This window comes from Lampetra planeri, unplaced genomic scaffold, assembly GCF_965212315.1.
Source record: "Lampetra planeri unplaced genomic scaffold, kcLamPlan1.2.h2 scaffold_1153, whole genome shotgun sequence".
NCBI lineage: Eukaryota > Metazoa > Chordata > Hyperoartia > Petromyzontiformes > Petromyzontidae > Lampetra > Lampetra planeri.
The window spans coordinates 2,147-28,445 of NW_027613866.1; the positions used below are offsets into that span (position 1 = coordinate 2,147).

The 26,299-nt window shown below is 44.4% G+C and overlaps 1 protein-coding gene across 1 annotated transcript; it reads left to right on the forward strand.

The window, feature by feature from the left end:
- Window positions 1-1,917: 1,917 nt before the first annotated feature.
- On the forward strand, window positions 1,918-26,299 carry LOC144738763 (histone-lysine N-methyltransferase EHMT1-like). Its single transcript, XM_078621761.1, has 27 exons — window positions 1,918-2,091; window positions 6,463-6,552; window positions 7,625-7,709; window positions 7,783-8,303; window positions 8,861-9,080; window positions 9,215-9,363; window positions 9,760-9,906; window positions 9,987-10,055; window positions 10,122-10,224; window positions 10,467-10,598; window positions 11,485-11,762; window positions 13,023-13,255; window positions 13,343-13,558; window positions 13,648-13,730; window positions 13,815-13,921; window positions 14,292-14,414; window positions 14,596-14,697; window positions 15,506-15,610; window positions 19,481-19,635; window positions 19,715-19,885; window positions 20,534-20,678; window positions 21,038-21,115; window positions 21,417-21,532; window positions 22,702-22,788; window positions 24,601-24,679; window positions 24,753-24,928; window positions 26,125-26,299. The coding sequence occupies exons 1-27, from the start codon at window positions 1,918-1,920 to the stop codon at window positions 26,297-26,299; spliced, it is 4,119 nt and encodes a 1,372-aa protein (XP_078477887.1).

The following is a 26,299-nucleotide window of genomic DNA, read 5'->3' on the forward strand; positions in this document are numbered from 1 at the left end:
TAAGGTGTGTTTGGCCCACAAACACGTACACAATACAAATGCGTATCTGCGTAGTACGCAGAGAATCTGAAAATAATTTGAGTAGTTTGACGCAACAGCAGTTGGTGAAATGCTGTGAAATTCTAAACTGGATATAACAGATCAAGACCTGCACCATCTGCACCTTTATCTTTCTCTAAGGTGGGAGTCTCAGTCCAACATGGGTGACTATGTATTGAATGGAGGGGAAAAAAATCACTGTAAGACATTCAGGCGCTGCTAATTCCGTCATTGCTTCTTTACAGTTAAATACAGCGACCAAAACCTATGGACTTGCCTTTATAAAAGCAGTGGGTTAAGCGGGATGTATGTTTTTGCGTTGCACTGACACACTCCCCTACGGAGGCATCCTGCGCAGGCGCCCTACGTCTTTGTGAGTGCTTCTACTTCTGTGTCTTGTCTGTCTGCATAGCTCTCCATTGTGTCCTGCTGCGGTTTCATTCTTTCTGGTTGTGTTTTTCTTTGTATACTTCAAGCGGTGAAGTGAAAGAATCTTGTTACTACAGTAACTCCAACAAGGTACACATAATTTGCCGCTCCCTTTTTGTTAATAGTAAATAACTAGGGTTGGATAATAAACATCAATAATTATCGGTCAAATGTGAGGAATTATGACATCATATGGATCCAACTGATAATTATAGGTTCAGTCTTAAAATAATGATAAATATAAATATGTTGTCGGTTTCCATTGTTTCCATGGTGACTCACAGATGGGTTCAGTCCTCACTCGTCTCTGACTGTCACCGTGCTGACAGAACCAGCCCTGGTCCTTTCTTAGAGGAGGGCTTGGAGTTAGCAGCTCCTTTATCAGTGCAGGCTTTGTAGTCTTCAGACACTGTCGTAGTGATGCTGGAGTTTCACACCGGGGTGAGTTATGGCAGAGGTAGGCGAAGAGGAGCACCTCATTTGCTCACCTTAATACACCCACAGCATAGTATGCTAGCTTGGCACTCTCACCTCATTGGAGCTTTTTCTTGTTTTTATCGGCCCGGTCTGTAAGACGTTAATTATCGGTTGGATATTTATTGCGCATACCTAGTATTGAGAAGCAGCAAGTTATAAAATGTGGTTCATCCCTAATTCCAACAGCAGCAATGTCAGTGATCTGAACAGCACAGATACAAATTAAATAGACAGTAGTAGAGCATTGATTTTCAAGTGTCAAATATGAAATTAAGCGTAAACGTCTCTACACTGCCCCTCTCCAAATAAAATACAAGGCTGCTTCATCTAATCATCACAAAGTATGTACTACCGGGTCTTGTAGCATCAACAAATCAAGGGTTTCAAATTTGAAATTTCGTATTTGAGAATAAAGGAAAACGTGCAAAGTATAAACATTCACATTCCTCCATCTTCTCCAGCCTTCATATCCCTGGCACGTTGTCCACCTGTAAAGACCAACACACAGTCATACACACACACACACACACACTGCCCTCATCCAATTCATTGTGGGCTACATTAACCAATATCCACTTTAAAGTTGGACAAATCAGCAAGAAGTTTTGGTTAAACAGGATTTAACTTTTTCACTTTAATAATAATAATATAATAAAACTAGGGGCGTAACGATACTACGTACTATATTGACGTATCAGTTTATGTTCTTACGATCCAACTTCATTTATCTGTGCTCGGAAAGTTGACCTTACAGACGGCGTACATCGATCTAACATCAGTTTAATAGGTAATCGATTGTATTGATACTAGGAAATGGTGCCTATGATTCAAACAATCAGGGAATGGCGCGGAACGGGCTCCGCAGAGGTCCACGTGGACTCAAAGCGGACGTTCGCGAGGCCCGTGCACACAGCACTCAACTTTTACAATCAAGTCAGCAGCTCATGACAAAATGACACAAAAATGGAAACAATGCGCAAGGAGGGAAATGTAGGGTTTGACAGATATTTCACAGGATGGAAGTTTCGCTCTGGGAGCTCTGATGACTGCGGACATTCTGTGAAGCCCGCTGGAGTCTGGCAGCACCTGGAGGAGACCTGGAGGAGGAGAAAGTATCAAGCCACCACTGTGTGTGGAAACACGGAGGTCGGAGGTGTTGTAAATAAATGCCTCGCTCGTAGGATATGTAAAGAGGATTTCAGTTCCACACGATGCTGACCCTCCAGGCACCTCTGGCAGCATTACTGCAGTGGTAACGTCAGCTCAGCTTTTTTTGGCGAAAAAGTTCAAATTGTCATGCTCCTTGGCGTGAAGTCGCTGTAGGTGCTGGATTAAGTTGGTCGTGTTGTAACTTGAAGTGTTACCACTGCCCCTCTGAACATTTACAGCAGATATTTTAAGCAGTTTGTAGACTGAGGTTGTATGAAAAAGTTCCAGATATCCAGATTTCCACATATCGGATCGGTGCAGTAGTCTTACCTTTCACAGATATTCCTCATATCGTGCTGGCTTTGTCCTAAAGGCACGAAAAGTAAGCGGAAATGTATACAGATCTTGTTTCAGTTGTACCTCGAACGAGATCTGCTCACTTTCAGTCACTACTGCTTGAGGTGACAAATAAAAACACAGAAAACCAGAAAAACGAACCTTTGGAAGAAGATCTCCAAGCAGTGATAGACAGAATGATGAAATATCTGTCAGTTCAATGCACAACTCTAATTTTTTTGCGTGTAACCGATGAAATGATATTAATTTTTTACTTTCACAAGTTCAGCAAATTCTTTTTTTTCTTCTTGACATTGTTTACATTTTGTTAGTTTATTTCAGGTCAGATGATGAATATTAAATGTAATCTGTAGCGTCAGGCGTTTGGCCTCTGTTGGTTCTGATTCATTGGTTCATGAATCAGAATGGTCAGAGGCCAATCATAGGTAGAAAAGTTGTCCTGTGAGTGAATGTGTAAATCTTCCATACAGACAGGGAAACGGCAACCACCAAAATCTAGGAACATTTAATGTTTCTATTTGTTTACTGATGATTATTTTGGTTCAGAGTGAAGATGGTTCCCTCCGAGCTCTTCACAACTCAGGAACTTGGGTTTACAAACCTCAACAAGTGTGGGTCCTTTGTGTACCTTTGACTACAATTGGCGTAGAAGTTATTTTCCACCCCCAGTATTGAGACCACCACTGCTCTTCAGCTTCACTTAGCACCCACCTACATGCGCTCATTCATTGTCAAACATCTCCATGATTTAATGCCTCCTAGTTATGCACTCATCCCCAGTATGAGTACTTCCATTTCGGTACTCACCGATACCAGTACCGGTTTGACCTACCACGGATGAATTAACTTATAGCTTTAATTTGACACTGACCAGGAGACAGATGGGAACTGGGCAAACGTGAGATGGTGAGCTGAGTTTAAGACTGGACTGAATTAACTGGGACAACGTTGACCCAGACATAAGGCACATACACACAGACAAGACAGACAAACTGTGGGGCTCTATTCCACTGCAGCAGTGTTCTGCGTTTGTTCGTTTTTAATTTACGAGCATATTGTTCTTGTGAAATCCATCTCAATTCAGAATTTGTTAACTGTATGTTGTTATTCAGCAGCCGCATTCTAGTCAGGTCTGCCTCTTTGAGACACACTGACGTGGGGAAGGAGGAAAAGGAGGAGGAGACGTCCAACTGGTCCGACTGCACCATCTAGGACCTGTACTGCTCTACTAGACATAAATCCAATCTACGTTGTACTTGCTTGTCTAATCAGGGTACAAATACATATTTAATGTTTCTAACACCTCAAGCCTAACTGATTCTCTGTTTCACTCTGTAAAAGTAGTTGTGCAGTAAAAAGGTCAAAGTGGAACCTCATCATGACACAGAATCTGCTGCCAAACGCTCACCAGCCCTGTTGAGCCCTGTTATGCCTACTGGCAACTTTACACAAGAAATAATGATCAGAATCTCATAAAAAGTATTATGACTGGTGTCCATGGGTGGACGACTCATTGAAGGGGTAACCTGGGGTAACGCTGATGTCGTTAGAAATGAACTCCACTGCTAGTTGAACCATTCCCGTGTCCAGGACTTTTCATGCCTCATCACATCTGTTGGTTATCATTCCTCTTTCTGTTCTCTGATCCTTCTTTGTGTGTCTGTAGTTTTACACTCTTGCACCGTGGGAGGTAGGAGCTCATTTCCGTTTGTATTGGTGCTTTGATTCCTGAACGTCGATAAGCCTGAGCACACATTTCAGGGATCAGATTGCATGTGATTGGTACTTTATGAAATTAGAGAGGACACAAACATCTGCACTCCTACGTGCTTTGTGTATTCTGTCAATAGATCATAAATTCAATGTATGCATTTCTTTTTTTAAAGTTTTCAAATGTGAAATGTCTCTCCGATGAATATCGCTTGACGGAACAGTTTTTAAAGGGCATTTCTTGTGTTTGATTACATGATCAAACACCTTTGTATCAGTGCTACAGCAGTGAATAGTACCTTATCTGTTCCAGTCCTGGTGTAGATGCTTTGAGAGGTTTGGCTGTGGCCTGATATCCATCAGTCTCTTTGCTGACAACCAGAGTGCTCCGGACACTTCTCTTACCATTTCTCCCTGATGCTCTTTATGCGGCACACCAGCTGTATTCCCCTTTTCCTTTCAAACATATTCAATTATAATAATAACAATGGGCAGACGGCTTTAGGAGATGAGGTTCCAACATCTCGGTACACGTGAACCAGCAACCAGGACTGTGGACTGTGAATTAAAACCAAATGTAACGGAGGGAAAGGCCTAAAAGATTAGTACGGATGGTCTTTTCCGATTGAAAGGAGTGACAACTGAGCATGCTCCATGGAGACCTTCTGAAGAAGAGGGCCAGCAGAGGGAGCCACCAGGTCACATGACCGCTGAGGTGAATGTGCATGCAGGGAAAGAAAAGGAAATGAGTTGGACACGTTCTCGCCTGCTCCTGCTCCGTTCTCCCCCTTTCTCTCTCCCTCTCTCTTTCACCCACTCACTCCCGCTCGCTCAGTGCCTCTCACTCTTCTTCTCCTCAGTGGAGGCCATGAGGAGAAAGCAGGTATGATGCTTCATGGAGGCACACCAGGGAAGACACATGTAAGACAATCCAGCCCTGGTCTGAGATGGTGCTCAGTCAAGCTTCCCAAGAGATCTTCTTTGAAAGTTGGAATCCCTGTTTGCCAGCGTCTCGGTGAGATGGACTGTCAGTTTGATAGATGTGCTTCTCAAGCCAGTCACTGCTGCTTTAGCACTACTTGATTGTTGTTGATCTCTGAAACAAAGGGTTTGGTCGATGGGATGAGGAGCATGATGCTCCAGAGGCTCGTGAACCTGTATGTCTGCATGTCATGTGTTTCTCCTGCTGCTTGATTCACACGTCTAAGCTGCTTCGGCCTGTGAATAACAAAAAGCCTTTCACTGGTCACCACGGTTTTCTGCCCAAGGACAGTATGAATGTATTTACTCCTACATGGATAGTGCCAAGTGAAGAGCTGAGATGAGAGGAAGGGACCATGCCTAACTGGAACTGAAGTCCAACATCTGGTCATGTTGAGACCACCATACAGCCACCATAGTTGGTGATTTATTTGTTTTTATCAATCACAACCTCTCCATCTGATTATGATCTTAGGAAGTGCCTTACAGTAGGTATGGAGCAGACATCAGTGACATCTCTCCAGTCATTTTTTGGGGGGATAACTTTTATAACCCTTTTAGGCCCCGTGAAAAGAATTCAGTAGAAACCGTTCCAGATTGGCTGTCTTCCTTTGCTCAAAGTGCTTTCCGTCCAGAGAGGATCATGCTCTGTGTTTGTGGGTCTGTGTTTCCTTTGACTGTGTGCAGTCACCTCTTTGGGAGCTGACACCTGTCAAATATGAGACTGAAGAAACGGTCTCTGTAGCTCCGACTTGTCCTGTCTCTCCTGGTAGAGCTAAAGATAGGTTGTCTCTTTGCACCTTCATTTGATGTTGTAGGGCCAACAAAGACTGGACTGTTACGTATAACTACATTCTATCAGATATCATGGATGACATTGTTCATCTGGTCCGTTTCTTTGAATACAAAGCGTTACATCCGGAGCCTCCCTTTGATCTATCTCCTCATTTTACATTAATAGTCTCAGACCCGATCAGCACTCACACCATTGGCTTCACATTTGGAGTTCTGCTCAGCACCACAAATATCCCCAGCAGAACCTTCCAGATCCCCATGTTCTCCATCTAGTGGAAAACTGCTGCAATGGCGGCGCTGTGTCAGTAAACAATCTGGTTGCGAAATGGCGGAGATCTGCAGACAGCCTTCTCTGCCTCCCTTCCCCCACTCCTCTGTCTCCAGTGTGGATGTTCCCCTTTTCCACCAGTAGGGGGAGGGATGAGCCTGGTGTTTTTGGAGCTTGCTGGTCTCAATTCAAAAGAAGTGAAGGATTCCTCTTTTCTTCACCTTCACACACGCTGACTGTTTTCCTTGGGGTCCTAGACTACGGAGGATGGTGGTGGACCAGACGTTCCCTGGGAGGTTCTCGGCTCAAAGACCGGCTCTCAGACCTGCCTCGTCGTCCCCGGCTCAGTGGCTCAGACCAGTGTCTATGGAGACTGACTGTCCCTTTGTCTCCTCTCATGGTTCATTTAGTTGGGTCTAGGTTGTGTTCACATTTGATCTCAAATGTGCTGTTGGGACTGCGTGAGGAAAATCTCAGGTTGAATCATAAAATGTAGCTCTCAGTTGTTCCGGACATTTCACATGGCTGCTTTGGCAGCAAAGGATCTCCTGTAATTTAATGTGGCAAACCAGATGCCATAGGTGCCTTTTCTCCTCAGATATGATCCTCAGCTCCAATCAGCATGCTGAAACCACCTGACGCTTGGTGGCAGTGCTAGTTTGTCTGCACCTTTTTAATGAAAACCAGCCTGGGTAGATCCAGAAAATTCCACTTTCTTTTGAGAATACATCTGAAAAGCAGACGATGATTGGCAGAGAATACCTTCAGCAGCAGAGTTGAAAGAAAGCAAGCATGAGGACTGTTGGGCTCCTTGTTTTCATCAGGCCCATTTTGAGCTGCTCAGAGTGAATAGACACATTTCAGTTGTTGCTGCTGTTGTTTCTCCAGATGATTTCCTGATGAGATGGACATTTCCTTTAAAGCTGCACAGACATCTACTGGTGGTTGGCTGGAGCAGAGGAGGAGAGAAACAAACAGTAAAAGTGCCCAGGGATACTTTTGTCCAATCTCTGACTAGATTCAATAAAGCCTTTTTAACTGAGAGAAAGATGTTTCATTAGTATAATTGTGTAAAGAATGTTGAGAACTATAATCTAACACATAATTAGCATGTAAATCGGGAGTTACAGCAGTTTCTGTTCAGAACATTTATTTGGGAAAAATACGTCACACGTGAATAAGAAAAATTCATATTTTGTGCTGATTTGTCAGCTACTTTCAACTTCATCAGTTGCCTTATTTTGTCAGATCAGCAGTTCAGTTCAAATCAGTGACAGATAAACGCAAGTGCTCAAATGTATGTGTTTATCTAGACTGATCTAGATCTTGATTTGAGTGGAGGTCTGACATGGCTGACTTGGGACTAGTTACACCTGTTGTGTATATTTTACCCCCACATATGTGTTCTTTTGTCATCAGCCCACTGGTCTTGCCAAGGAGAGCATGAATAAAAGTGCATCCAAAAAGGACGAAGGACTTGACCCAGCAGGCAACAAAGAGTCAGGTACAGTGAAACCTAGAACTCCAAGGTTGTGGTCGTAGATATGTTAACATTCGTCGTTGGTTTGAATCCACAGATGGAGACAGGGAGGTAGCAGTCCGACTGGCCTCCTCTCCTGCAGCAGAGGCGATGCTGAACGGCAGCGAATGTACCCAACCAATGCACAAGAGCCCGACACAGGGCTCTGCTACAGGCCACAGCAAGACTTTCCTGTTAAATGAGAATGGCGTGTCCAGTATGGAGACACCGCACGGTTCTGTCACTGGAAGCAATGGATTCCTCCTCATGAAGCCACAGCAGGAACGCCTCTCCACAGCCACCTCGGCATTGGCTGTCTCCCCCCACAGGACTAACTGGTCGCCTTCGGGCTCTGCGGCTGGGGGACACGCAGCCAAACTTGTCGCTGCCTCGGCGTCTGCGTGTGCACAGACTTTAGGTGCATTGAGGACTGACCCTACTACAGACACCATGTTGGGACAGGGGACATCAGACACTAAAAATGGCACAGCCCCAACTCCTGCCCCCTCGCCAGCACCCGTCATGATACACAGAGCACGCAAGACCATGTCCAGACCTGCTGTCAGTCTGGAGCAGAAGGTAAATGATGCTTCTCCACGTTCTAGTCGGTCATCTGTTGGGGTTTTTTCAATCCTTTTATCTGTAGAATACGCAAGTTAGGGTGTTTCTGGTAGTTGACTTTCTTTTCCCTCTTTGTTGATGTGATTTTCTTTTCCCTCTTTTCAATATCAAGATGGGAAATATTTTTCTTTCCATTGTCGTACTAGGTCTGCTCGACCCTTCATCTGCAAGTTCAAGATTGTACGTTTAATTTAAACATACTTGGCTATTGCACAACAATGGAGAGAGCTCCATGTTTGAGATAGGAGATTTTGTAAACTTTTGTAAACTGCTTGTTCTTGAAGGGGCGGAATGTACAAAATGTGGATGGAACATCTGCATAGAAAGAATGCCTGACCCTGTCATTCCTTGTCACTCCAGTAGACAGTCCCGTATACTGCCCCCCACTGGCCAGCTGTGGATAGAAGAATACAAGCTCACTGTCGTGGCCTGAAATGAATATCACCATTCCTTTAGGTCAAATGGGTACTTATTCACACTGTGCCCTATTAATGCAGAGCTTGTTTTAACTTCAGCTTCTGAAGAAGGAATTAAGAGAAGCCAAGATCGCCAAAATGGAGGCTTGTGTTGCACCTGACACGCCGCAGACATCCTTGCCGCAGTGCTCCGCTGAGAACCATCTACCTCAGAGTTCATCCGATACGCCAACTTCAGCACAAACATCTTCAGCATCTTCACCAGCAACTCCACCTCCTTCAGCCCCTCCTGCTGCAGCCACGGCCAAGCTTCAGCCAGGTCAGACAGGCTCCGGCAGCGCTGAACTGTCAGTCTGAGTCGAAGACTGGAACCTGTGTCCAAGTATTAGAATCGTATGCACTCATAAGAACTTGTCTTGGAGATGAATAAAGTATCGATCCATCTATCTGTAGGCTCGTACTCAGGAGGGTCGGCATTCCGTAAAAAAAAGAGGAGAATGGGAACCTACAGCCTCGTTCCCAAGAAAAAAACCAAAGTGCTGCGACAGCGAAGTGTCCTGGAAATGTTTAAAGATCTACAGCAGGCTGCCAAAAGCACAGAGGTTTGTTCTCACTCAACACATCTTTTGATCAGTTTAGCTTCTTGGAGAATATTTAGGATTTTTATGCTCAATTTTGATGAATAATAGATTTGATACAGAATGCAGGAGCTTTGTTTCCCACCTTTATTCAAAGTGGAGTGAAAGCAAGTTGTTTGTAGCTAAATGTTCACCAGCTTTGACTCTGGCTCTATGCCAATCAGAGTGTTCCACTTTGGGAAACTAATGGGAGGAAGACACAGCTGGGCAGCTCTCACCGTGTGGCTATTTTAGCAAAAATGAAATGCCAAGAGCAAATGCCTGAAAGGTTTGATGCAGAAATGAACCTTGTGTTGACAAAGTAAAGGCGTCCATTCAGCTTTGCGCTGCTCACCGACCTATCTTCCTCCTGTGGCTCAGACGAAAGGGGGCTTAAACATCAATGGGGAAAAGGTCGAAAATCCCTCTGAGGAGGATGAGTCAGAGGAGGTGGAATCTGAGGAAGAGGAGCAGCCACAAGGAGAGGAGGAGCCTTCAACTGTCCAAGAAGAAAGTTCCACCTCACAGGTTAGACAGAAGACGGTCATCTTCCCTACATCACCGAAAGGGATTTTCTTGCCAGCTAATCTTCTTTTTCTTTGCCTGAGGTGGATGAGCAGGACTCTGAAGAATCGGGGGAAGAAGATGGAGAGGAGGAGGGCACAGAGTCAGACTTGGTAAGACGCTGACCTTTGACCTCTTATTCGTCTTTGTCCATCTCACACTCCAACTGTCTCCACCAGAGCACTGAGTCCAGTCTGAAGAAGACGTTGAAAAAGAAAACAAAAGCTGACGGCGCTTGGCTTCGGCCGTCCCGGAAGCGAAAGAGGAGAGCAAAGGTCAAAGGTGAAAACTGTCAGATTCACATCTAGTGGTCATCAGGAGGAAATCCACCTTTAATGAGTCAGGGCAGATTTACAAATCAAGACCAATCCATCCTCAGTTTGCCTCTTATACACAGAAGAACCTGCTTTTTAAATTTTTCAGTGTAATTGTAGAAACACCTCAGTGGGTGTCTGATGCTGTCATCACCCTGTTATAGAGACCACGCCCTCTTGTCAATGCATTTTTAACCCTGTTCTGCTCAGAACCAGAGGCATCAGCCCAGCCTCAGTCTTCGGCACAGGCCGAACACGGGAGCGGGCACGCCCAGGTTCTCTCACCTGACGCCCCCAAACTCCACAAGACCCAAGATGTTGATGCAACGTCACGGGACAAAGGTGAGCTTTGACCTCAGACAGGAGGACTTACTCGGACAGAATGGAGGGGGATCGGAGAGGCTGCAGAGACTAGACACACGAGTGCTGCGTGTGTGTTATACGTGGAATACGAAGGAGGGAGGGAGTGGCGTGATGTTGATCAAAGATCACGTCTTCCTCTGTACTGAAGCAGACTGATGCAAGATCAGCATCATTTCGCTCACTTTTTTGGTCCAAAATCACCTTTAGATGAAGGAGTTCATCTGATCTGTGGTGGTCGGGGTCGGTAAAGGAACCATAAAATATGCAGGTGTTTTTTGCGTTGTTTAGTATCTGTTAATACTTAAGTCCCTACCCATAATATTACTAATCGTTATGAATTTAGATAGACAGATGACAGGAATGAGAATGGGGCCATGCTGAACAATGTCAAGCAAAAGCAAGTTCCATTTCTGGAGATGTGCACGTCACGTTAAACTGCACCGGTCACAGCGTGTCGATGAGAACCCGACGCCGTAGGTGTGCTCTAGATATGACTCAGAACCATAAATCACCATTAGAATCAGTGATTACAGTGACCGTTGTCGTTTCTTTGCCATTCCACCATGAATCTGTGAATGGTGTCAAACACGTGTGCCTGCTGACAGTTGTTCCCATGTTGTAGTGTTTCCTTTGCTCTATTTGCTGTATGTCCTGAAGATGTTCAGTCGAAGGAAACAACCATCAACAAGTACTGAATAATGTAAACCTGTATTTGAACTCCCACCAGCCGGGATAGTTTCCTCTTTACAGTACATTTCAAACTTCTCTGTATTTTGTAGATACAGTGAAGTGAATAAACAACAGAATGCACAGTGGAGTTCCGTATGCGTCTGATAAAACTCCGTCTGACTTTCTTTCTTTACAGTCACTTCAGGTTCAGCGGTTGAGGAAGCTCAGGAGCTTCCGCTCTGTAGCTGCCGCATGGAGACCCCCAAGAGTCGGGAGATCCTCATCCTGTCAGACAGGAAGTGTATGGCCACTGAGAGCATCGACGGACAGCTGACCCGTTGTCAGGGCGCTGTCCTGAAACAAGAGATGATGCGTCCCTCCAACTCCGTTCAGCTGCTGGTTCTGTGTGACGACCATCGTAACGGCATGGTGAAGCACCAGTGCTGCCCAGGCTGTGGCTACTTCTGCAGGGCTGTGAGTATCAAAGACCTGAAAAAACATTGGACATTGTTACGTTACAGACATGACATCATGTTCTTGACCTGATTCATTTTAACATGAAGTGCACAAGACAGTATTTTTGACCATATCATCATTTTTTATGTATATTTACCAACTTGAGCACTTCGGCATACCAGGTGATGTGTGTTTATATAAGGGAGTGTGTGGCCTAAGGAGATGAGCACTCTATATCAAGGTGTGGATGTTAATAGGCAGCCTCTTTTCCTCAGGCAGAATGGGCCAAAAGAGATTTAACTGACTGTAAAAAGTCGTTCGGAAGGATGCACCACTCCTGACATGCCAAAGGTATTGGGTGTGAGCACAGAACCATCAAACGTTTTGTAGAAAGTAGTCAACAGGGCAAGAAACGTATTGGGAAAGAAAAGAGGCAGAGAAGCCATCATCCTCCAGAAGTACAAGGTGTTCAGCGGTCAGAGACATGGCCAAGATGAAACGTCCAGACTGGGAGAAGTATCTAAAGACAGACTGGTCAAAGACGGGACAGACCAGAGGGATCAGGAACGTCTCAGAGCTCCAGGGATGGAGGTGGTACTGGTACTGGTATGGGCTGTGATTGGTGAAGATGAGCTAGTTGGACCTTAGCTTGAAGATTGACAACACTTTCCTCAGCGGTGGTACCATCTGCATCTTTTAAGAAGACAGTGGTATTTATGCAGGACAAGGCTCCACGTTCATCGTGGCTGGTCAGACCTGAAAGATGAACAACAAATTGGTCCCCGTCCTCACCTGAACCATACTAGAACTCTGTCATCAACAAACTGACAGACTCCATGAGTGAAGGCCTGCGACTGTTGGTCACTATGTTTGGACACTGACTGATTTTTTTTTTAAATGTCAGAAATGTTTATTTGTAAATTTTTAGTTGTTTTATTAGTCACATGTTAACAGATGAAAATAAACACGTGAGAGGGGAAAATGATTTTTCATTTAGTTGTATAATGATTCTGCCACTAATGGTTGTGCACATAGATGTTCTCCTAAACTTTCTTAAACATTCAGGTTAGATGTTTTGGATCGACCGAAAGCTCTGTGGTTGTTTAGTAACAAAATTACTCCTCAAAGATACAAGTATCCTAATAATTGTGCAGACAGTGTGAATAATTTGACCTGTTTTACTTTAGTCACAGTGAGTTTGTTGTCAGGTAGAAGATCATCGATCGGCCTGTCCACTATCGATCCTCGTCCACTACTTTGTCTTTCTTGGTGGTGCAGGGGACCTTCATGGAGTGCCAACCCGACATCAGCATCTCTCACCGTTTCCATCGTGCTTGCGCCTCCGTGCTGAAGGGTCAAAGCTTCTGTCCTCATTGTGGGGAAGAGGTCAGCAAGGCCAAGGAGGTCACCATCGCAAAGGCCGACACCACTTCCACTGTACCCACTTCGGTTCCACAGGCGCCCGCCACACCTGGCGTGCCCGAGGGTCGGGCAGACACCACCACTGGCAGGTAAACGCATGGATCCCTCCGCAGATCACGTACATGAACGGATCCGTCCATGCTCCACTGAAATGCCTCGTTTCTCGGGACGTCCAGCTCTTGTCGTCCGGCTGTGGGGATGGAGGTCAGCGGCAGGGCCGACAGCTCGCTGTCGGTGCGTTCTGCACATGGACTGGACTCGTCTGTTGCTCCAGGGTCCTCCAGGACTGCAGTGGTGCAGGCCGGTATGGGTCTACCAGTGGCCAGTTCAGTCCCTTTAGGACCACATAGAGAGACTCTAGAAAGCATCTTGGTAGCTCTTGACACGGAGAAGTAAGTTTTTAAGATTTGAATCTATCTGACAAGTCTGGACTTTTTAAAACCTTTTTTTTTTTTTTTAAACCTGTGCATGATTCAATCAGGCCCAAGAAGCTGCGTTTTCACCCAAAGCAACTTTACCTCTCAGCCAAACAGGGGGAACTCAAGAAGGTCTTGCTCATGCTGGGTATGTTCACTCAAGAGGCATCTGAAGCTCCTGTACGCCTGCTCTTCACTCATGACACGCTCTCTTTGTTCACCGACTGTCCAGTGGACGGCATCGACCCAAACTTCAAGATGGAATCACAGAACAAACGCACCCCGCTGCATGCTGCGGCTGAGGGAGGACACAAAGACATCTGCCACGTGCTCGTCCAAGTAAAGTTCCTATAACAATACTGATCACGTTGTTATCGTCCCTTCGTTGTGCCCAGCGCTCCAATGAAAACTCTTCAGTGCTGCTTGTCCTCTCCACAGTTCCAGCTCTACTCAGCTCGACTCGTTTTTTTTTCCAAACACGTCATTTTCTGTTACAAATACCTCCTCCATGTGCTGATGTCACAGCACCAGCGGTGCAACTAAGTCCTTAAGTCTGTAGTCACTCTGAACCTCTCCGAGGAGGGTCTGAAGGATCACCAGGGGCCACTAAATGCAGAAAAGACGAGTAGAGCCACGTTGTGCTGGAACCATGTGGTGGAAAAGGGTCAAATGTTAACAGTCCCTTTTGACTGTGGCTGTCTGACTCCAGGCTGGTGCCAACTTGGACATGTGCGATGAGGATCAGCGAACTCCGCTGATGGAGGCTTGTGAAAACAATCACATGGAGACCGTCACGTACCTGCTAAGAGCTGGAGCCAGTGCCTCGCACAAAGTAAGCTGATAGCTGATTGGTCTGAGTTGCCAGTTGGCAAGCTTCAGATCAAAGTAATAATATAAATTCATTAACATACATTACGTTTGTTGTTGTAACTGATTCATAAAGCACCTTTGAGCTCCTTTTTAGTTTTGGAGGATGGATCCCAGACATTTACAGAGATCTCTGCTCCTCTCAGGATGTGGAGGGGTTTACATGTCTCCACCTAGCAGCAAAGTCTGGCCATTACAAGATTGTTGAGTACCTTTTGTCCACGGGATTAATCAACATCAACAGTCAGGTCAGTGCATTCATTCATTCAATTCAGCAAATGAAAACTGGTAATAATGTAAACTTTTGGTTTGAATGTCTGAAGTAGGACAAATGTAGTGAGTTATCAGTATTCCACGCCTAGAATTCTTTTTCTCAACGCGACCGTGGGCAATTTACAGTATTACAGTATGTGTTGTATAGTATAGTATCAATAGTATCATAGTATCAATACTATCATCATCAGCACTATGGAAAACGAACAGATCTGTGCTTCAACTGAATCCTATCAGTCATCAGTGAGAATATATGTCTGGCATGTGGGAGAAATACTGCAGTATTTAAAGGACTAATTGGCATTTTTGCATCCGACACCCTGCTAATAAAAACAAAATACATCTCTTATGTTCACAAAGAGTTTTCAAGTTTGCTGTTCACATGAACAAATATGAAGACAAGTAGAGGAATGGTTCAAACATTTAACTCACTGTAGAATATTTCACTCTCAGTATGAATTTAAAAGATGAGTGTCAGTTCATCTGGACACAAAGAAGTCAGGGTTTCACAGAGCTGCACTGAGAGAATCATAAATAAATCAGATGAACTCTTTCACTGGGGGTTGATCTTTAAACGTTAGACCGTTTAAACGGTCTAATGTTGCTTCAAGTCATTTTACAGAATGTCATCCAATAACACTGTTGGATGTTTGTTTGCACCAAGTTGACAAGGCTCTTCCAAGCTGTTCTAAAAGTAGTAGTCTGTCTAAGGGGTTGTGTTGGAAATATTCATCTTTTGTGTTGTTTGAAGTTCCACTGATGTTCCACGGTTTTCTTGCTCAGGATGATGGAGGTTGGACAGCCATGATCTGGGCAACGGAGTACAAACATGTGGACCAGGTGAAGCTGCTTCTGTCCAAAGGAGCTGACCTGAGCATCAGAGACAAGGTTAAATCCTTCATTCCTTCCTTCTGTCCTGAGGCCAGTCCAGACCAGATTCCAGGGAGCGAGCTGCATTGAGATCTTAAAGTCACACATTCAGACAGCTGATTGTGCTGATTGTGATGGGGTCACTGGGGTCACTGGTGTCTGGTACCTACATATACATGCTGATACAGAGTAGTTCACACACTCAAGTTGGAACCCAACATGAATGTGAATTTAGTCACATTACACCATCTCATCAATCCATATCCTGTTGTTGTCGCCATCACATAGTAAAGAAACGGTCCCATGACCCCCCCCCTTCCCCTCTGTCATCATTAACTCTCACCAACATCTGTTCATATGACTCTATCTCTGTCATAGTTTCAATCCATTGTTTACAGTCTGGTGGGGATGTACTTTTCCATGACCTGAGGATATTTCTGTCTGCTGTGACCATCCTGACCTTTATTACTGCCATGTTTTGACCCTCCCATTATTTGTGTTTGGTCTCCCAATAATTCTTATTTAGGCAAGATAAGAATCTCTATCTCCAGAACCTTCCCCAGGTGTTCTATTACTGTCACCCAAACAGGTTGTATGAGACTGCATTCCCATAGCACATGTAGGAAAGCCTTTGTTCCATTTCCATCAGAGGTTATCAGGTAATAGACCTGTCCTATGGAGTCTAGAGGGGGATAACATAGAATCTACAGTGGGGCTAAAAAGTATTTAGTCAGCCATCAGTTGTGCAAGTTCTCCCACTTGAAAAGATGAGAGAGGCCTGTAAGTTTCATCGTAGGTACACTTCAACCACGAGAGACTAAATGGGGGGAAGAATCAAGGAAATTAAATGAATTAATTGGTAAATTCCTTGGTAAAATAAGTATTTGGTCACCTACAAACAAGCAAGATTTCTGGCTCTTACAGACCTGTAACTTCTCCTTTAAGAATGTGTCTTCCACTCGTTACCTGTTTGAACTCACTATCAATATAAAAGACATCTGTCCAAAACCTCAAACAGTCACACTCCAAACACCACTATGGCCACTAAGACCAAAGAGCTGTCAGAGGACACCAGGAACAAAATTGTAGTTCTTTCACCAGGCTGGGAAGACTGAATCGTCTATTGGTAAGCAGCTTGGTGAGAAGAAATCAACTGTGGGAGCATTAGAAAATGGACGAGGTTCAAGACCACTGACAATCTCCCTCGATGATCTGGGGCTCCACGCAAGATCTCACCCCGTTGGGTCACAATGATCACAAGAACAGTAATCAAAAATCCCAGAACCACACGGGGGGACCTCGTGAATGACCTGCAGAGAGCTGGGACCAACGTTACAAAGGCGACCATCAGTAACACACTACGCCCCCAGGGACTCAAATCCTGCAGTGACAGACGTGTCCCCCTGCTTAAGCCAGTACATGTCCAGGCCCATCTGAAGTTTGCTAGGAAGCATTTGGATACAGAAGAAGATTGGGAGAATGTCTTATGGTCAGATGAAACAAAAACAGAACTTTTTAAAGTTTTTTAAAACTCAACTCGTCGTGTTTGGAGGAGAAAGAATGCTGAGCTGCATCCAAAGAACACCATGCCTACTGTGAAGCATGGCGGTGGAAACATCATGCTTTGGGGCTGTTTTTCTGCAAAGGAACCAGGACTGGTACATGTAAAAGAAAGAATGAATGAATGGGGCCATGTATCGTGAGATTTTGAATGAAAACCTCCTTCCATCAGCAAGGGCACTGTAGATGAAACGTGGCTGGGTCTTTCAGCATGACAGTGATCCCAAACGCACCGCCCGGGCAACGAAGGAGGGGCTTCGTAAGAAGCATGTCAAGGTCTTGGATTGGCCTAGCCAGTCTCCAGTCTTTCAACCCCATAGAAAATCTTTGGAGGGAGTTGAAAGTGCATGTTGCCCAGTGGCATCCCCAAAACATCAATGCTGTAGAGAAGATCTGCATGGAGGAATGAATGTGTTCAAAAAAATAGCAGTGGTGAGTTCAATTAGGGAGGGCGTTGATTCTGTGGAAAAAAAAAAGGTGTTAGCAGGTGGTCCTTATTTAAAGATCAAAGCAACTGACATTGCATATGCTGTTTGTGCATTTGTCCTGAAAAAACAAGTAAAATGGGTCGTTCAAGACACTGTTCTGATGAAGAGCGTTTTTTAATCAGGAAATGGATAAAAGAGGGGAAAACCTACAAAGAAGTGCAGGAAACTATAGGCTATTCAGCTAAAATTATATCAAATGCTTTAAAATGGCAGCTAAAACCAGAAAGAAAAAGAAAAACAACTTCTCGAATGGATCGGAGAATAACCAAACTGGCAAAGGCTCAGCCAATGATCAGCTCCAGGAGGATCAAAAAAGATCTAAACGTGCCTATGAGTACAGTTACAATCAGACAACGTCGATGCAAAGCTAATCTACTAGCAAGAAGCCCCTGCAAAGTCCCTTTGTTAAATAAAAGACGTGCTGAAGCGGTTACAGTTTGCCAAAGAACACATGGACTGGCCTGAAATGAAATGTAGTAATATTTTGTGGACTGATGAAAGTAAGATTGTTCTTTTTGGGTCTGAGGGTCACAGACAGTTTGTCAGACGTCCTGCAAACACAGAATTCAAGCCACAGTACACAGTGAAGATGGTATAGCATAGTGGTCCAAGCATCATGATATGGGGATGTTTTTCGTACTATGGTGTTGGTCCTATTTTACCCGCATACCAGGGATCATGGATCAGTTTAAGTACATCAGGATACTGGAAGAAGTCATGTTGCCATATGCTGAAGAGGAAATGCCTTTGAAGTGGATGTTTCAACAAGACAATGACCCCAAACACACCAGCAAGCGAGCAACATCATGGTTCCAGACAAACCGCATCCAACTAATGTAGTGGCCTGCTCAATCCCCGGACCTTAATCCCATAGAAAACTTGTGGGCTGACATAAAAAATGCTCTTCATGAGGCAAAACCAAGAAACGCAGAGGAATTGTGGAATGTAGTACAATTGACCTGGGCTGCAATACCTATTGACCGTTGCCAGAAGTTGGTTGACTCCATGCACCATAGATGCGAAGCAGTTATCAGAAACCGTGGTTATGCAACAAAATATTAGTTAAAGATACTCAGAAGAGTTGAATTTTTGTTTGTATGGTACATTTCTGAGTTTCCAAAGACAGATGTCAACGCTGCTATTTTTTTGAACATTACATTTCTTGACTTTCTGTGAAATATTATAAAATTTAACTACTTTTTCCAATGTTCTTGCTTTGAAATAGAACGGGCAGCGTCCCCAATGCATTTGTGTTCATTAAAGTAAAATTTATTTGAAGAATTTTGACATTTTATTTACATTCACCTTTTTAAAGACACTGCTAGTATTTTGAGCACAACTGTACCTTTGAGGAAAATTACAGGCCTCTTTCATCTTCCTAAGTGGGAGAACTTGCACAATTTTTGGCAGACCAAAACCTTTTTTGCCCCACTGTATGTATTAACTCATATTTGATTAATTTCCCTCTAACCTCCCTCATGTTTCCCTGAATTTGCAACTATTCGCATATTTGAGACTGAGATCTCTCATCAACCACTGGTGTTTCCACAGCAATGTGCGCGTTGCGACGTGTTGTAAAGCGGAACAGCACGACCGACCAACCAGCGCAATCAACCTCTCTGTGACAGATTTCACAAATTTCACAAAACTCACACTACTATTGTTAAGACCCAGTTGTGTTTTCAGAAAGATCAGCTGATGTGTCAATGTTTGATTGAACAGGTCAAATAGCGACAGGAACCAAAAGTGCAACGGGCCCGTTCAGACCGCTGCAGCCGTTCAGCTGGACTGGAACTTAGAGAATAATTGTTGTCAGTTTTCATGTTTCTCTTTGTTTTAGGAGGAAAACATTTGTCTTCACTGGGCAGCCTTCTCTGGCAGTGTGGAGATCGCCCAGCTGCTTTTAAACGCCCACTGTGATATCCAAGTGGTCAACATCCACGGAGACTCTCCTCTGCACATCGCTGCTCGGGAGAATCGACTGGACTGTGTGATGTGAGCGTCGGAAGAAGTCACAACCTTTGAAGGGTCATCCAGTTTTTCTCATACTGAAACGTGTCCTCGGTTTCTGCAGGCTTTTCCTGTCTCAAGGAGCAGATGTGTTTCTGAGGAACCGCGAGGGAGAAACTCCGCCGGACTGCTGCAGCCACAACACAAAAGCCTGGGCGGCCCTGCAGGCCAACAGGAGGGAGAGAGACGCCAAAAACATCAAAGCCACTGAAGCAGAGGAGAAAGTCCTGCACAGGTTCAACTCATACTCTACTACCCCCAAGACAGGACGACCAGACAGGAGAGACAGTGTTCAGAAGATGAATTTAGAGCTTTTACCAATCAAGTATTCCATTGATAGACATGCTCTAGGCGTAGGTCAGTGTGTCGTATCAGCAGACTCACGTGGACTGGATGAAGACCTGCTGATTAGTAACACTGACGTCTGTGGTGTCCGGTGTGACCAGGTGGACTGTTGGGTGCTGACTATCCATGTGCTACGATGATGTACCGATGATTGTGCTTTCAGCTTTAAGTGCTGTTTAGGTCGTGGACCCTCTCCTCTCTCTGTTTGTTTGTTGTCCTCTGCTTTGTGTCTGTGTCGCTGCTGCTGCTGCTTCGTCTTCGTTATTGTTTGTCTTCAGTGTCCCCAGTGGTTAATACTGCCACATACCCCACCCAGCTGTCACACGCTGCCTCAGTTCAAATCCCCTTTTATAATCAAATTACTAAAGCAACTTGAGGAATTGCCATGTTAAGTTAAGGCAACATCTGTTTTTTGGAGAAAAAGTCGATCCTTTGTCTTCAGCCATGACTGCATTTGTCTACAGTCGGATTTGATCGGAATGTCAATCTGTGATCTGATTTTTAAAGTAGTCAAGAGTCCCGTGTGGGGTGTTTGCAGTGACGTGGCTCTGGGACAGGAGAGTGTTCCCATTCCCTGTGTCAACGCCGTGGACGGTGAGCCGTACCCAGACGACTACAAATACATCCTGGAAAACTGTGTCACCTCCCCCATGAACATCGACAGAAACATAACACACTTACAGGTGAGTTCAAGCTCCTCACCTTTTTCAGAGCAGCCAGAGGTGCACATGGACCACATATGTTACAAGACACGATCTTTGCTATGCCAGCGAGTTGAAGACCTCATTTAAAATGTCAATTAAAAAAACAATGATTCAAATACAAACAACTGTGTAATGTGCAGTGTATTGCGTAAACAGGAAGAGCTGTAAATGCACCGTTCATACAGATTAAAAGTCCCAGCAGGTTTCTGTGTACTCCTGCAGAGGGACAGATGGACAACCAGAACAGAAGGACATGAGTCAAAAAAAACCCCAAAAACAACCTCTTTGGGTTTTTTTTGGGGTGTGAAGTGACCATAATTCTTTTTCTCTCCTCACAGTACTGTGTTTGTAAAGAAGACTGTTCGACAAGTGTTTGCATGTGTGGACAACTCAGTCTGCGCTGCTGGTACGACAAGGTAAGAATGACGTCTACTAGGACAGACCCAGACAGCATCCTCCACTCTGGACCGACTCGCTGCCTTCCAGCAGGACATTATTGACGTCAGCCCGCTGACTTGATGTAATTGGATGTTTCCGATGTCCAGACTCGGGTGGCTTGTTTGAGACTTACCTCTGATTTAATGTCTGTAGAAAGCTGCCTGTGTGTCCTGGGAATGTTTGCGTTGGAAGACAGCGGCTGATCAAATATTTTGTGACGTCGTTAAATGGTGCTCCACAGGAAGCAGCTGATTTTCCTCTCCTCTGTTTGCTATGCAGGCTGGTTGTCTTCTGCCTGAATTCTGCCGCGAGGAGCCTCCTCTCATCTTTGAGTGTAACCATGCCTGCTCTTGCTGGAGGACCTGCAAGAACAGGGTGGTACAGAACGGACTCAGGTAACGAAAGACAATGTCAGTCAGATAAAACAACTGAATTCATGACGTGAAGACAGACAGACAGTCATGTGACAGACAGGACTCCTTGACGGCTGGGTGATATATCTATAATAGAAATATATCTATGTATATGGGGTTAGACTGTTATACATATATATATATGTGTGTATATATATGTATATGTATATACACATGTATGTGGGGACCAATCAGAAGCCAGTACTCTGTGTCACATGTTTACTACCACTCAGCTCACTAGGAACCTCGAAATAAAGGTGGAAGATAAAAAATACCAGGTTCTATCACCAGTTGAAATGCAAAGAAGAAAAAAATGTTGATATTGTATTCATTTTATTTGAATGTGCCTCTTCTGGAGCTTTGATTTCAAAAAGGTCCCTCTGTTGTTATACACTATTTATGTTTGCATTCTATTATTTGAACAGCTGAGCATTTATTCATGAACCAGAAGAAGAAACGTGTTTATTGAACATGAGATCAAACCAGCAGATAACCACCATGGTTTGACGTGTCATGAAAACAAAAAACAAAAGGTCAAAAGTCAGCAAGCATACAGCACATTCATTTCTCCAGATGTTTTTTTTCCTCCAAGTTTCAGTTTGAAAATGTAATTGAGAAATTCTGGACTGAAATAAACAAACAAAATTCAGTCAAAGGATCCTTTATTCTCTATAGTGCTCTAAAATGTGCTTCTTCAGTAGGTTTGTAGATTTGAAATGAGCTATTGATTTTAGTTTCTTTAATCCTCTCTGGTAGACTATTCCACAACCTCCCCCATGGACAGACAGGCACATGGTATGAGCTGTGGATTGTTTCCACTCTCCTGTTCTCTGAACCACCTTTGGGTGTTATGAGGAAGCAATTTGTTTTTGGCGTAAATATTACTTGTGTAGTTTTGAATTTGACCTAATTAATTCATTAGATTTTTCACTTTCAATACTTGTGACATGCCATGTTTGTCTTTGACCCTAACTGAACATTTGCTCTCACTTTGCTGAAAAAATATCGGGATATAGATCATATTTCCCTACTCAACCTAAATAAGTTGTAATCTGACTTCTGGTCCATATCACCCAGCCCTAGTTCTTACTACGTTGTTTCTAGTCTGCTGTAGAGAGAAGACAGTCACGTGAATGTTGTGGATCTTTCAGGACTAGGCTGCAGCTCTTTCGGACTAGTAAGAAGGGCTGGGGTGTCCGGACTCTGCAGGACATACCACAGGGGACCTTTGTTTGCGAGTAAGTCCCGTTTCCAAACCCACCTTATGGGGACTGGAGTGTTTTTCCTTTATTTCTGGATACACCATGGTCATTGTGAATCCTCTTTTTTGATTGCCTGTCAGCCGACATCTCTATATATAATATGGTTCAACCTGTTACAGTGGAAACACTAAACAGAACACGAGCACCAGCAGCCCACACCAGTCAGGGCTGGATGACACAAGAAAACGTGAAATCATGATCTCATTTCTGTTTCTTTGGCAAATGATCGTGGTATAAGCGGGTTAATCACACCTGCCCGTTGATTATGACAGGAAACAATTCACTTCAGGCTTCAAAAATGTGAGTGTAGGTCACTGACCGATTACAGTTTAGTATAGTATATACTTATCCATTTTAGTATAGTGTATACTTAACCATTTTAGTATAGTGTATACTTAACCATTTTAGTATAATATATACTTAACCATTTTAGTATAATATATACTTATTCATTTTAGTATAGTATATACTTATTCATTTTAGTATAGTGTATACTTATCCATTTTAGTATAGTGTATACTTATCCATTTTAGTATAGTGTATACTTAACCATTTTAGTGTAGTGTATACTTATCCATTTTAGTGTAGTGTATACTTAACCATTTTAGTATAGTATGTACTTATCCACTGGTTCATTTTAGTATACTGTGGTCCCTCGTTAATCGTGGGAGTTACGTCCTAATAATAACCTGCAACAGGCGAACTCCACAACATAGTCAGCTTTATTTTTTACAATAATTATACATGTTTTAAGGGTGTAAAACCCCTCACTACACACTTCATACACTTTTCTCAGACAGGCATTAACATTTTCACACGTTTCTGTCTTGTGTAAACACTCTCAAAGTTCAAACCTTCGTTGAAAAGTAAGACCATAACGGCGTCCTACAGCCGTGGAACTTCTACCCGCCTTAGCACATCCAGAAGTCCAACTTTTTGTGCGATGGTTAGCATCTACCTTTGCCTTTTAGCTGCTGCCACAGGTGCCTTTAATGATGCAGAACGTTTTGTTTACATTGTGGGGTTTGTTGGGGAGAAGACACACATACATGTACTGTATGTGCAGCATACGATTGAAGATTTAGGTACCGTACTGTACATTTGACAAGCTGAACGCATTCTGTACTGACTGTAGGAGACACGTCACAGAGGGGATTGATTGACAATGATCTACCGCCAATCAGGAAGCAGAACATGATGGGCTGTAAAAAAAAAGCATGCAAAATTGCACGCAAAAAAAAATTGAAACTGTGAGGCAGCAAAGGGTGAAGTGTGTTATAGAGAGGGACCAGTATACACTAAATCCTTATAGTATAGTATATACTTATGCACTTACTCACTATAGTATATAGTTTCGTATATACTTATTCATTAGTCTAGTTTATGCTGTTTGCTGAAGGCCATGTTGACAACGCAAAGAAGAACAGCTGCTTGGTATATCCGGTATTTGAGGACAGAGGGCGTGAGGACAGATGGACTGAGGACAGAGGGTGTGAGGACAGATGGACAGGGGGACCGAGGACAGAGGGTGTGAGGACAGAGGGTGTGAGGACAGATGGACCGAGGACAGATGGACCGAGGACAGAGGGACTGAGGACAGAAGGACCGAGGACAGAGGGACCGAGGACAGAGGGACCGAGGACATTTCAGTTTGTCACGTCAGACGCTACAGTAAATGCAGCTGAATTGAACCGTCAGCTGTTGGCCAGTGGAGGATGAAGTGAATGGAGGAGTGGGATCTAGAATCTTCTGCTCTGACTTCTGTCCTGTTGCTGCTCTCGTCGTCAGGTACGTGGGGGAGATCGTTTCTGAGGCTGAAGCAGAGATGAGGCAGAACGACGCTTTTCTTTTCAGTCTGGACGATAAGGTGACGACCAGCAGTGACTTTATGTCCTTTGTTTCACTTTCGTCTGAACGTTTCCGTACGTTTCACCCCTCAGCCACAAGATCTGTACTGCATTGATGCTCGTTTCTATGGCAACATCAGCCGCTTCCTCAACCACATGTGTGAGCCCAACTTGTTTGCCTGTCGAGTGTTCACGACGCACCAGGACCTTCGTTTCCCTCACATCGCCTTCTTCGCCAGTGAGAACATCAAGTCTGGGGAGGAGCTGGGGTCAGTACATGTTTACTTCTTCTCTGTCCTGTTCCTTTGTTCCCATTTCTCACACGTCCTGTGTGGAGTCCACCAGAGAGGGAACACTATCATCAAAGGTAAAGGTGACAGACGTCAGTGGTACAGCACACAAGCAGCTCAGAGTGATTCCAAATGCTTCCTAACATTACTGTATTGTACTGTATGTGTGTATTGAATTCACTTGACAAATGATAAAAATCTGTTTTTCGTGGTAATTACGAAAAAAGAAAACACGGAAAACAGAAAAAATGACAACAAAAAACAGAATTTCTTTTAAATTTTCAAGGAGTCAAGGTAAGAGCTAAGGTAAGGGTCAAGGGGTTAAGGTGAGGGTCAGGGGGTTAAGGTAAGACCTAAGGTAAGGGTCAAGGGGTTAAGGTGAGGGTCAGGGGGTTAAGGTAAGACCTAAGGTAAGGGTCAAGGGGTTAAGGTAAGACCTAAGGTGAGGGTTAAGGTAAAGGTCAAGGGGTTAAGGTGAGGGTCAAGGGGTTAAGGTAAGAACTAAGGTAAGGGTCAAGGGGTTAAGTTAAGGGTCAAGGGGTTAAGGTAAGACCTAAGGTAAGGGTCAAGGGGTTAAGGTGAGGGTCAAGGGGTTAAGGTAAGACCTAAGGTAAGGGTCAAGGGGTTAAGGTAAGACCTAAGGTGAGGGTCAAGGGGTTAAGGTAAAGGTCAAGGGGTTAAGGTGAGGGTCAAGGGGTTAAGGTAAGAACTAAGGTAAGGGTCAAGGGGTTAAGTTAAGGGTCAAGGGGTTAAGGTAAGACCTAAGGTAAGGGTCAAGGGGTTAAGGTGAGGGTCAAGGGGTTAAGGTAAGAGCTAAGGTAAGGGTCAAGGGGTTAAGGTAAGACCTAAGGTAAGGGTCAAGGGGTTAAGGTGAGGGTCATTCATAGACGACAACGTCTAATACAAAGTCTAATACCAACATTCATTAGTGAGTGAACCAGCTGTAGATGTCAAAGATCAGTTTAGTGTTTCCGACGACTGCTGACCATCAATGAATGATTTCATAGGAAATGCTGATGTGACATGTCTGACGTTGATGACAGTCCATCAGGAGTCTCTCGCGTCTGCGTCTCAGTGAGTTCACCGTCTCGTCCGTTGGTCGTGTCGGCCCCCCCCCCACAGCCGTCCACCTCCTCTTTGACTGAGCGGCCATCGTGTTGTCTTTGTCCTGGTAGATTTAACTACGGCGACCACTTCTGGGAGGTCAAAAGTAAATCGTTCAGCTGTGAATGTGGCTCCTCCAAGTGCAAGTACTCGTCGACGGCCATGGCGTCGCTGCAGGCGGACCAGCAGCAGCCCAGCGTGTCTCCTGACACCAGCTCGTCCACCAGCCCCTCCGATCCTTCCTAG

Bases quoted from the DNA above. Each gene is read 5' to 3' on its own strand.
- LOC144738763 (XM_078621761.1), top strand. From the start codon at position 1,918: ATGCGCAAGGAGGGAAATGTAGGGTTTGACAGATATTTCACAGGATGG. The intron at 8,304-8,860 runs GTAAATGATGCT...TTTTAACTTCAG, and splicing joins CTGTCAGTCTGGAGCAGAAG to CTTCTGAAGAAGGAATTAAG. The intron at 19,636-19,714 runs GTGAGCGTCGGA...CGGTTTCTGCAG, and splicing joins AATCGACTGGACTGTGTGAT to GCTTTTCCTGTCTCAAGGAG.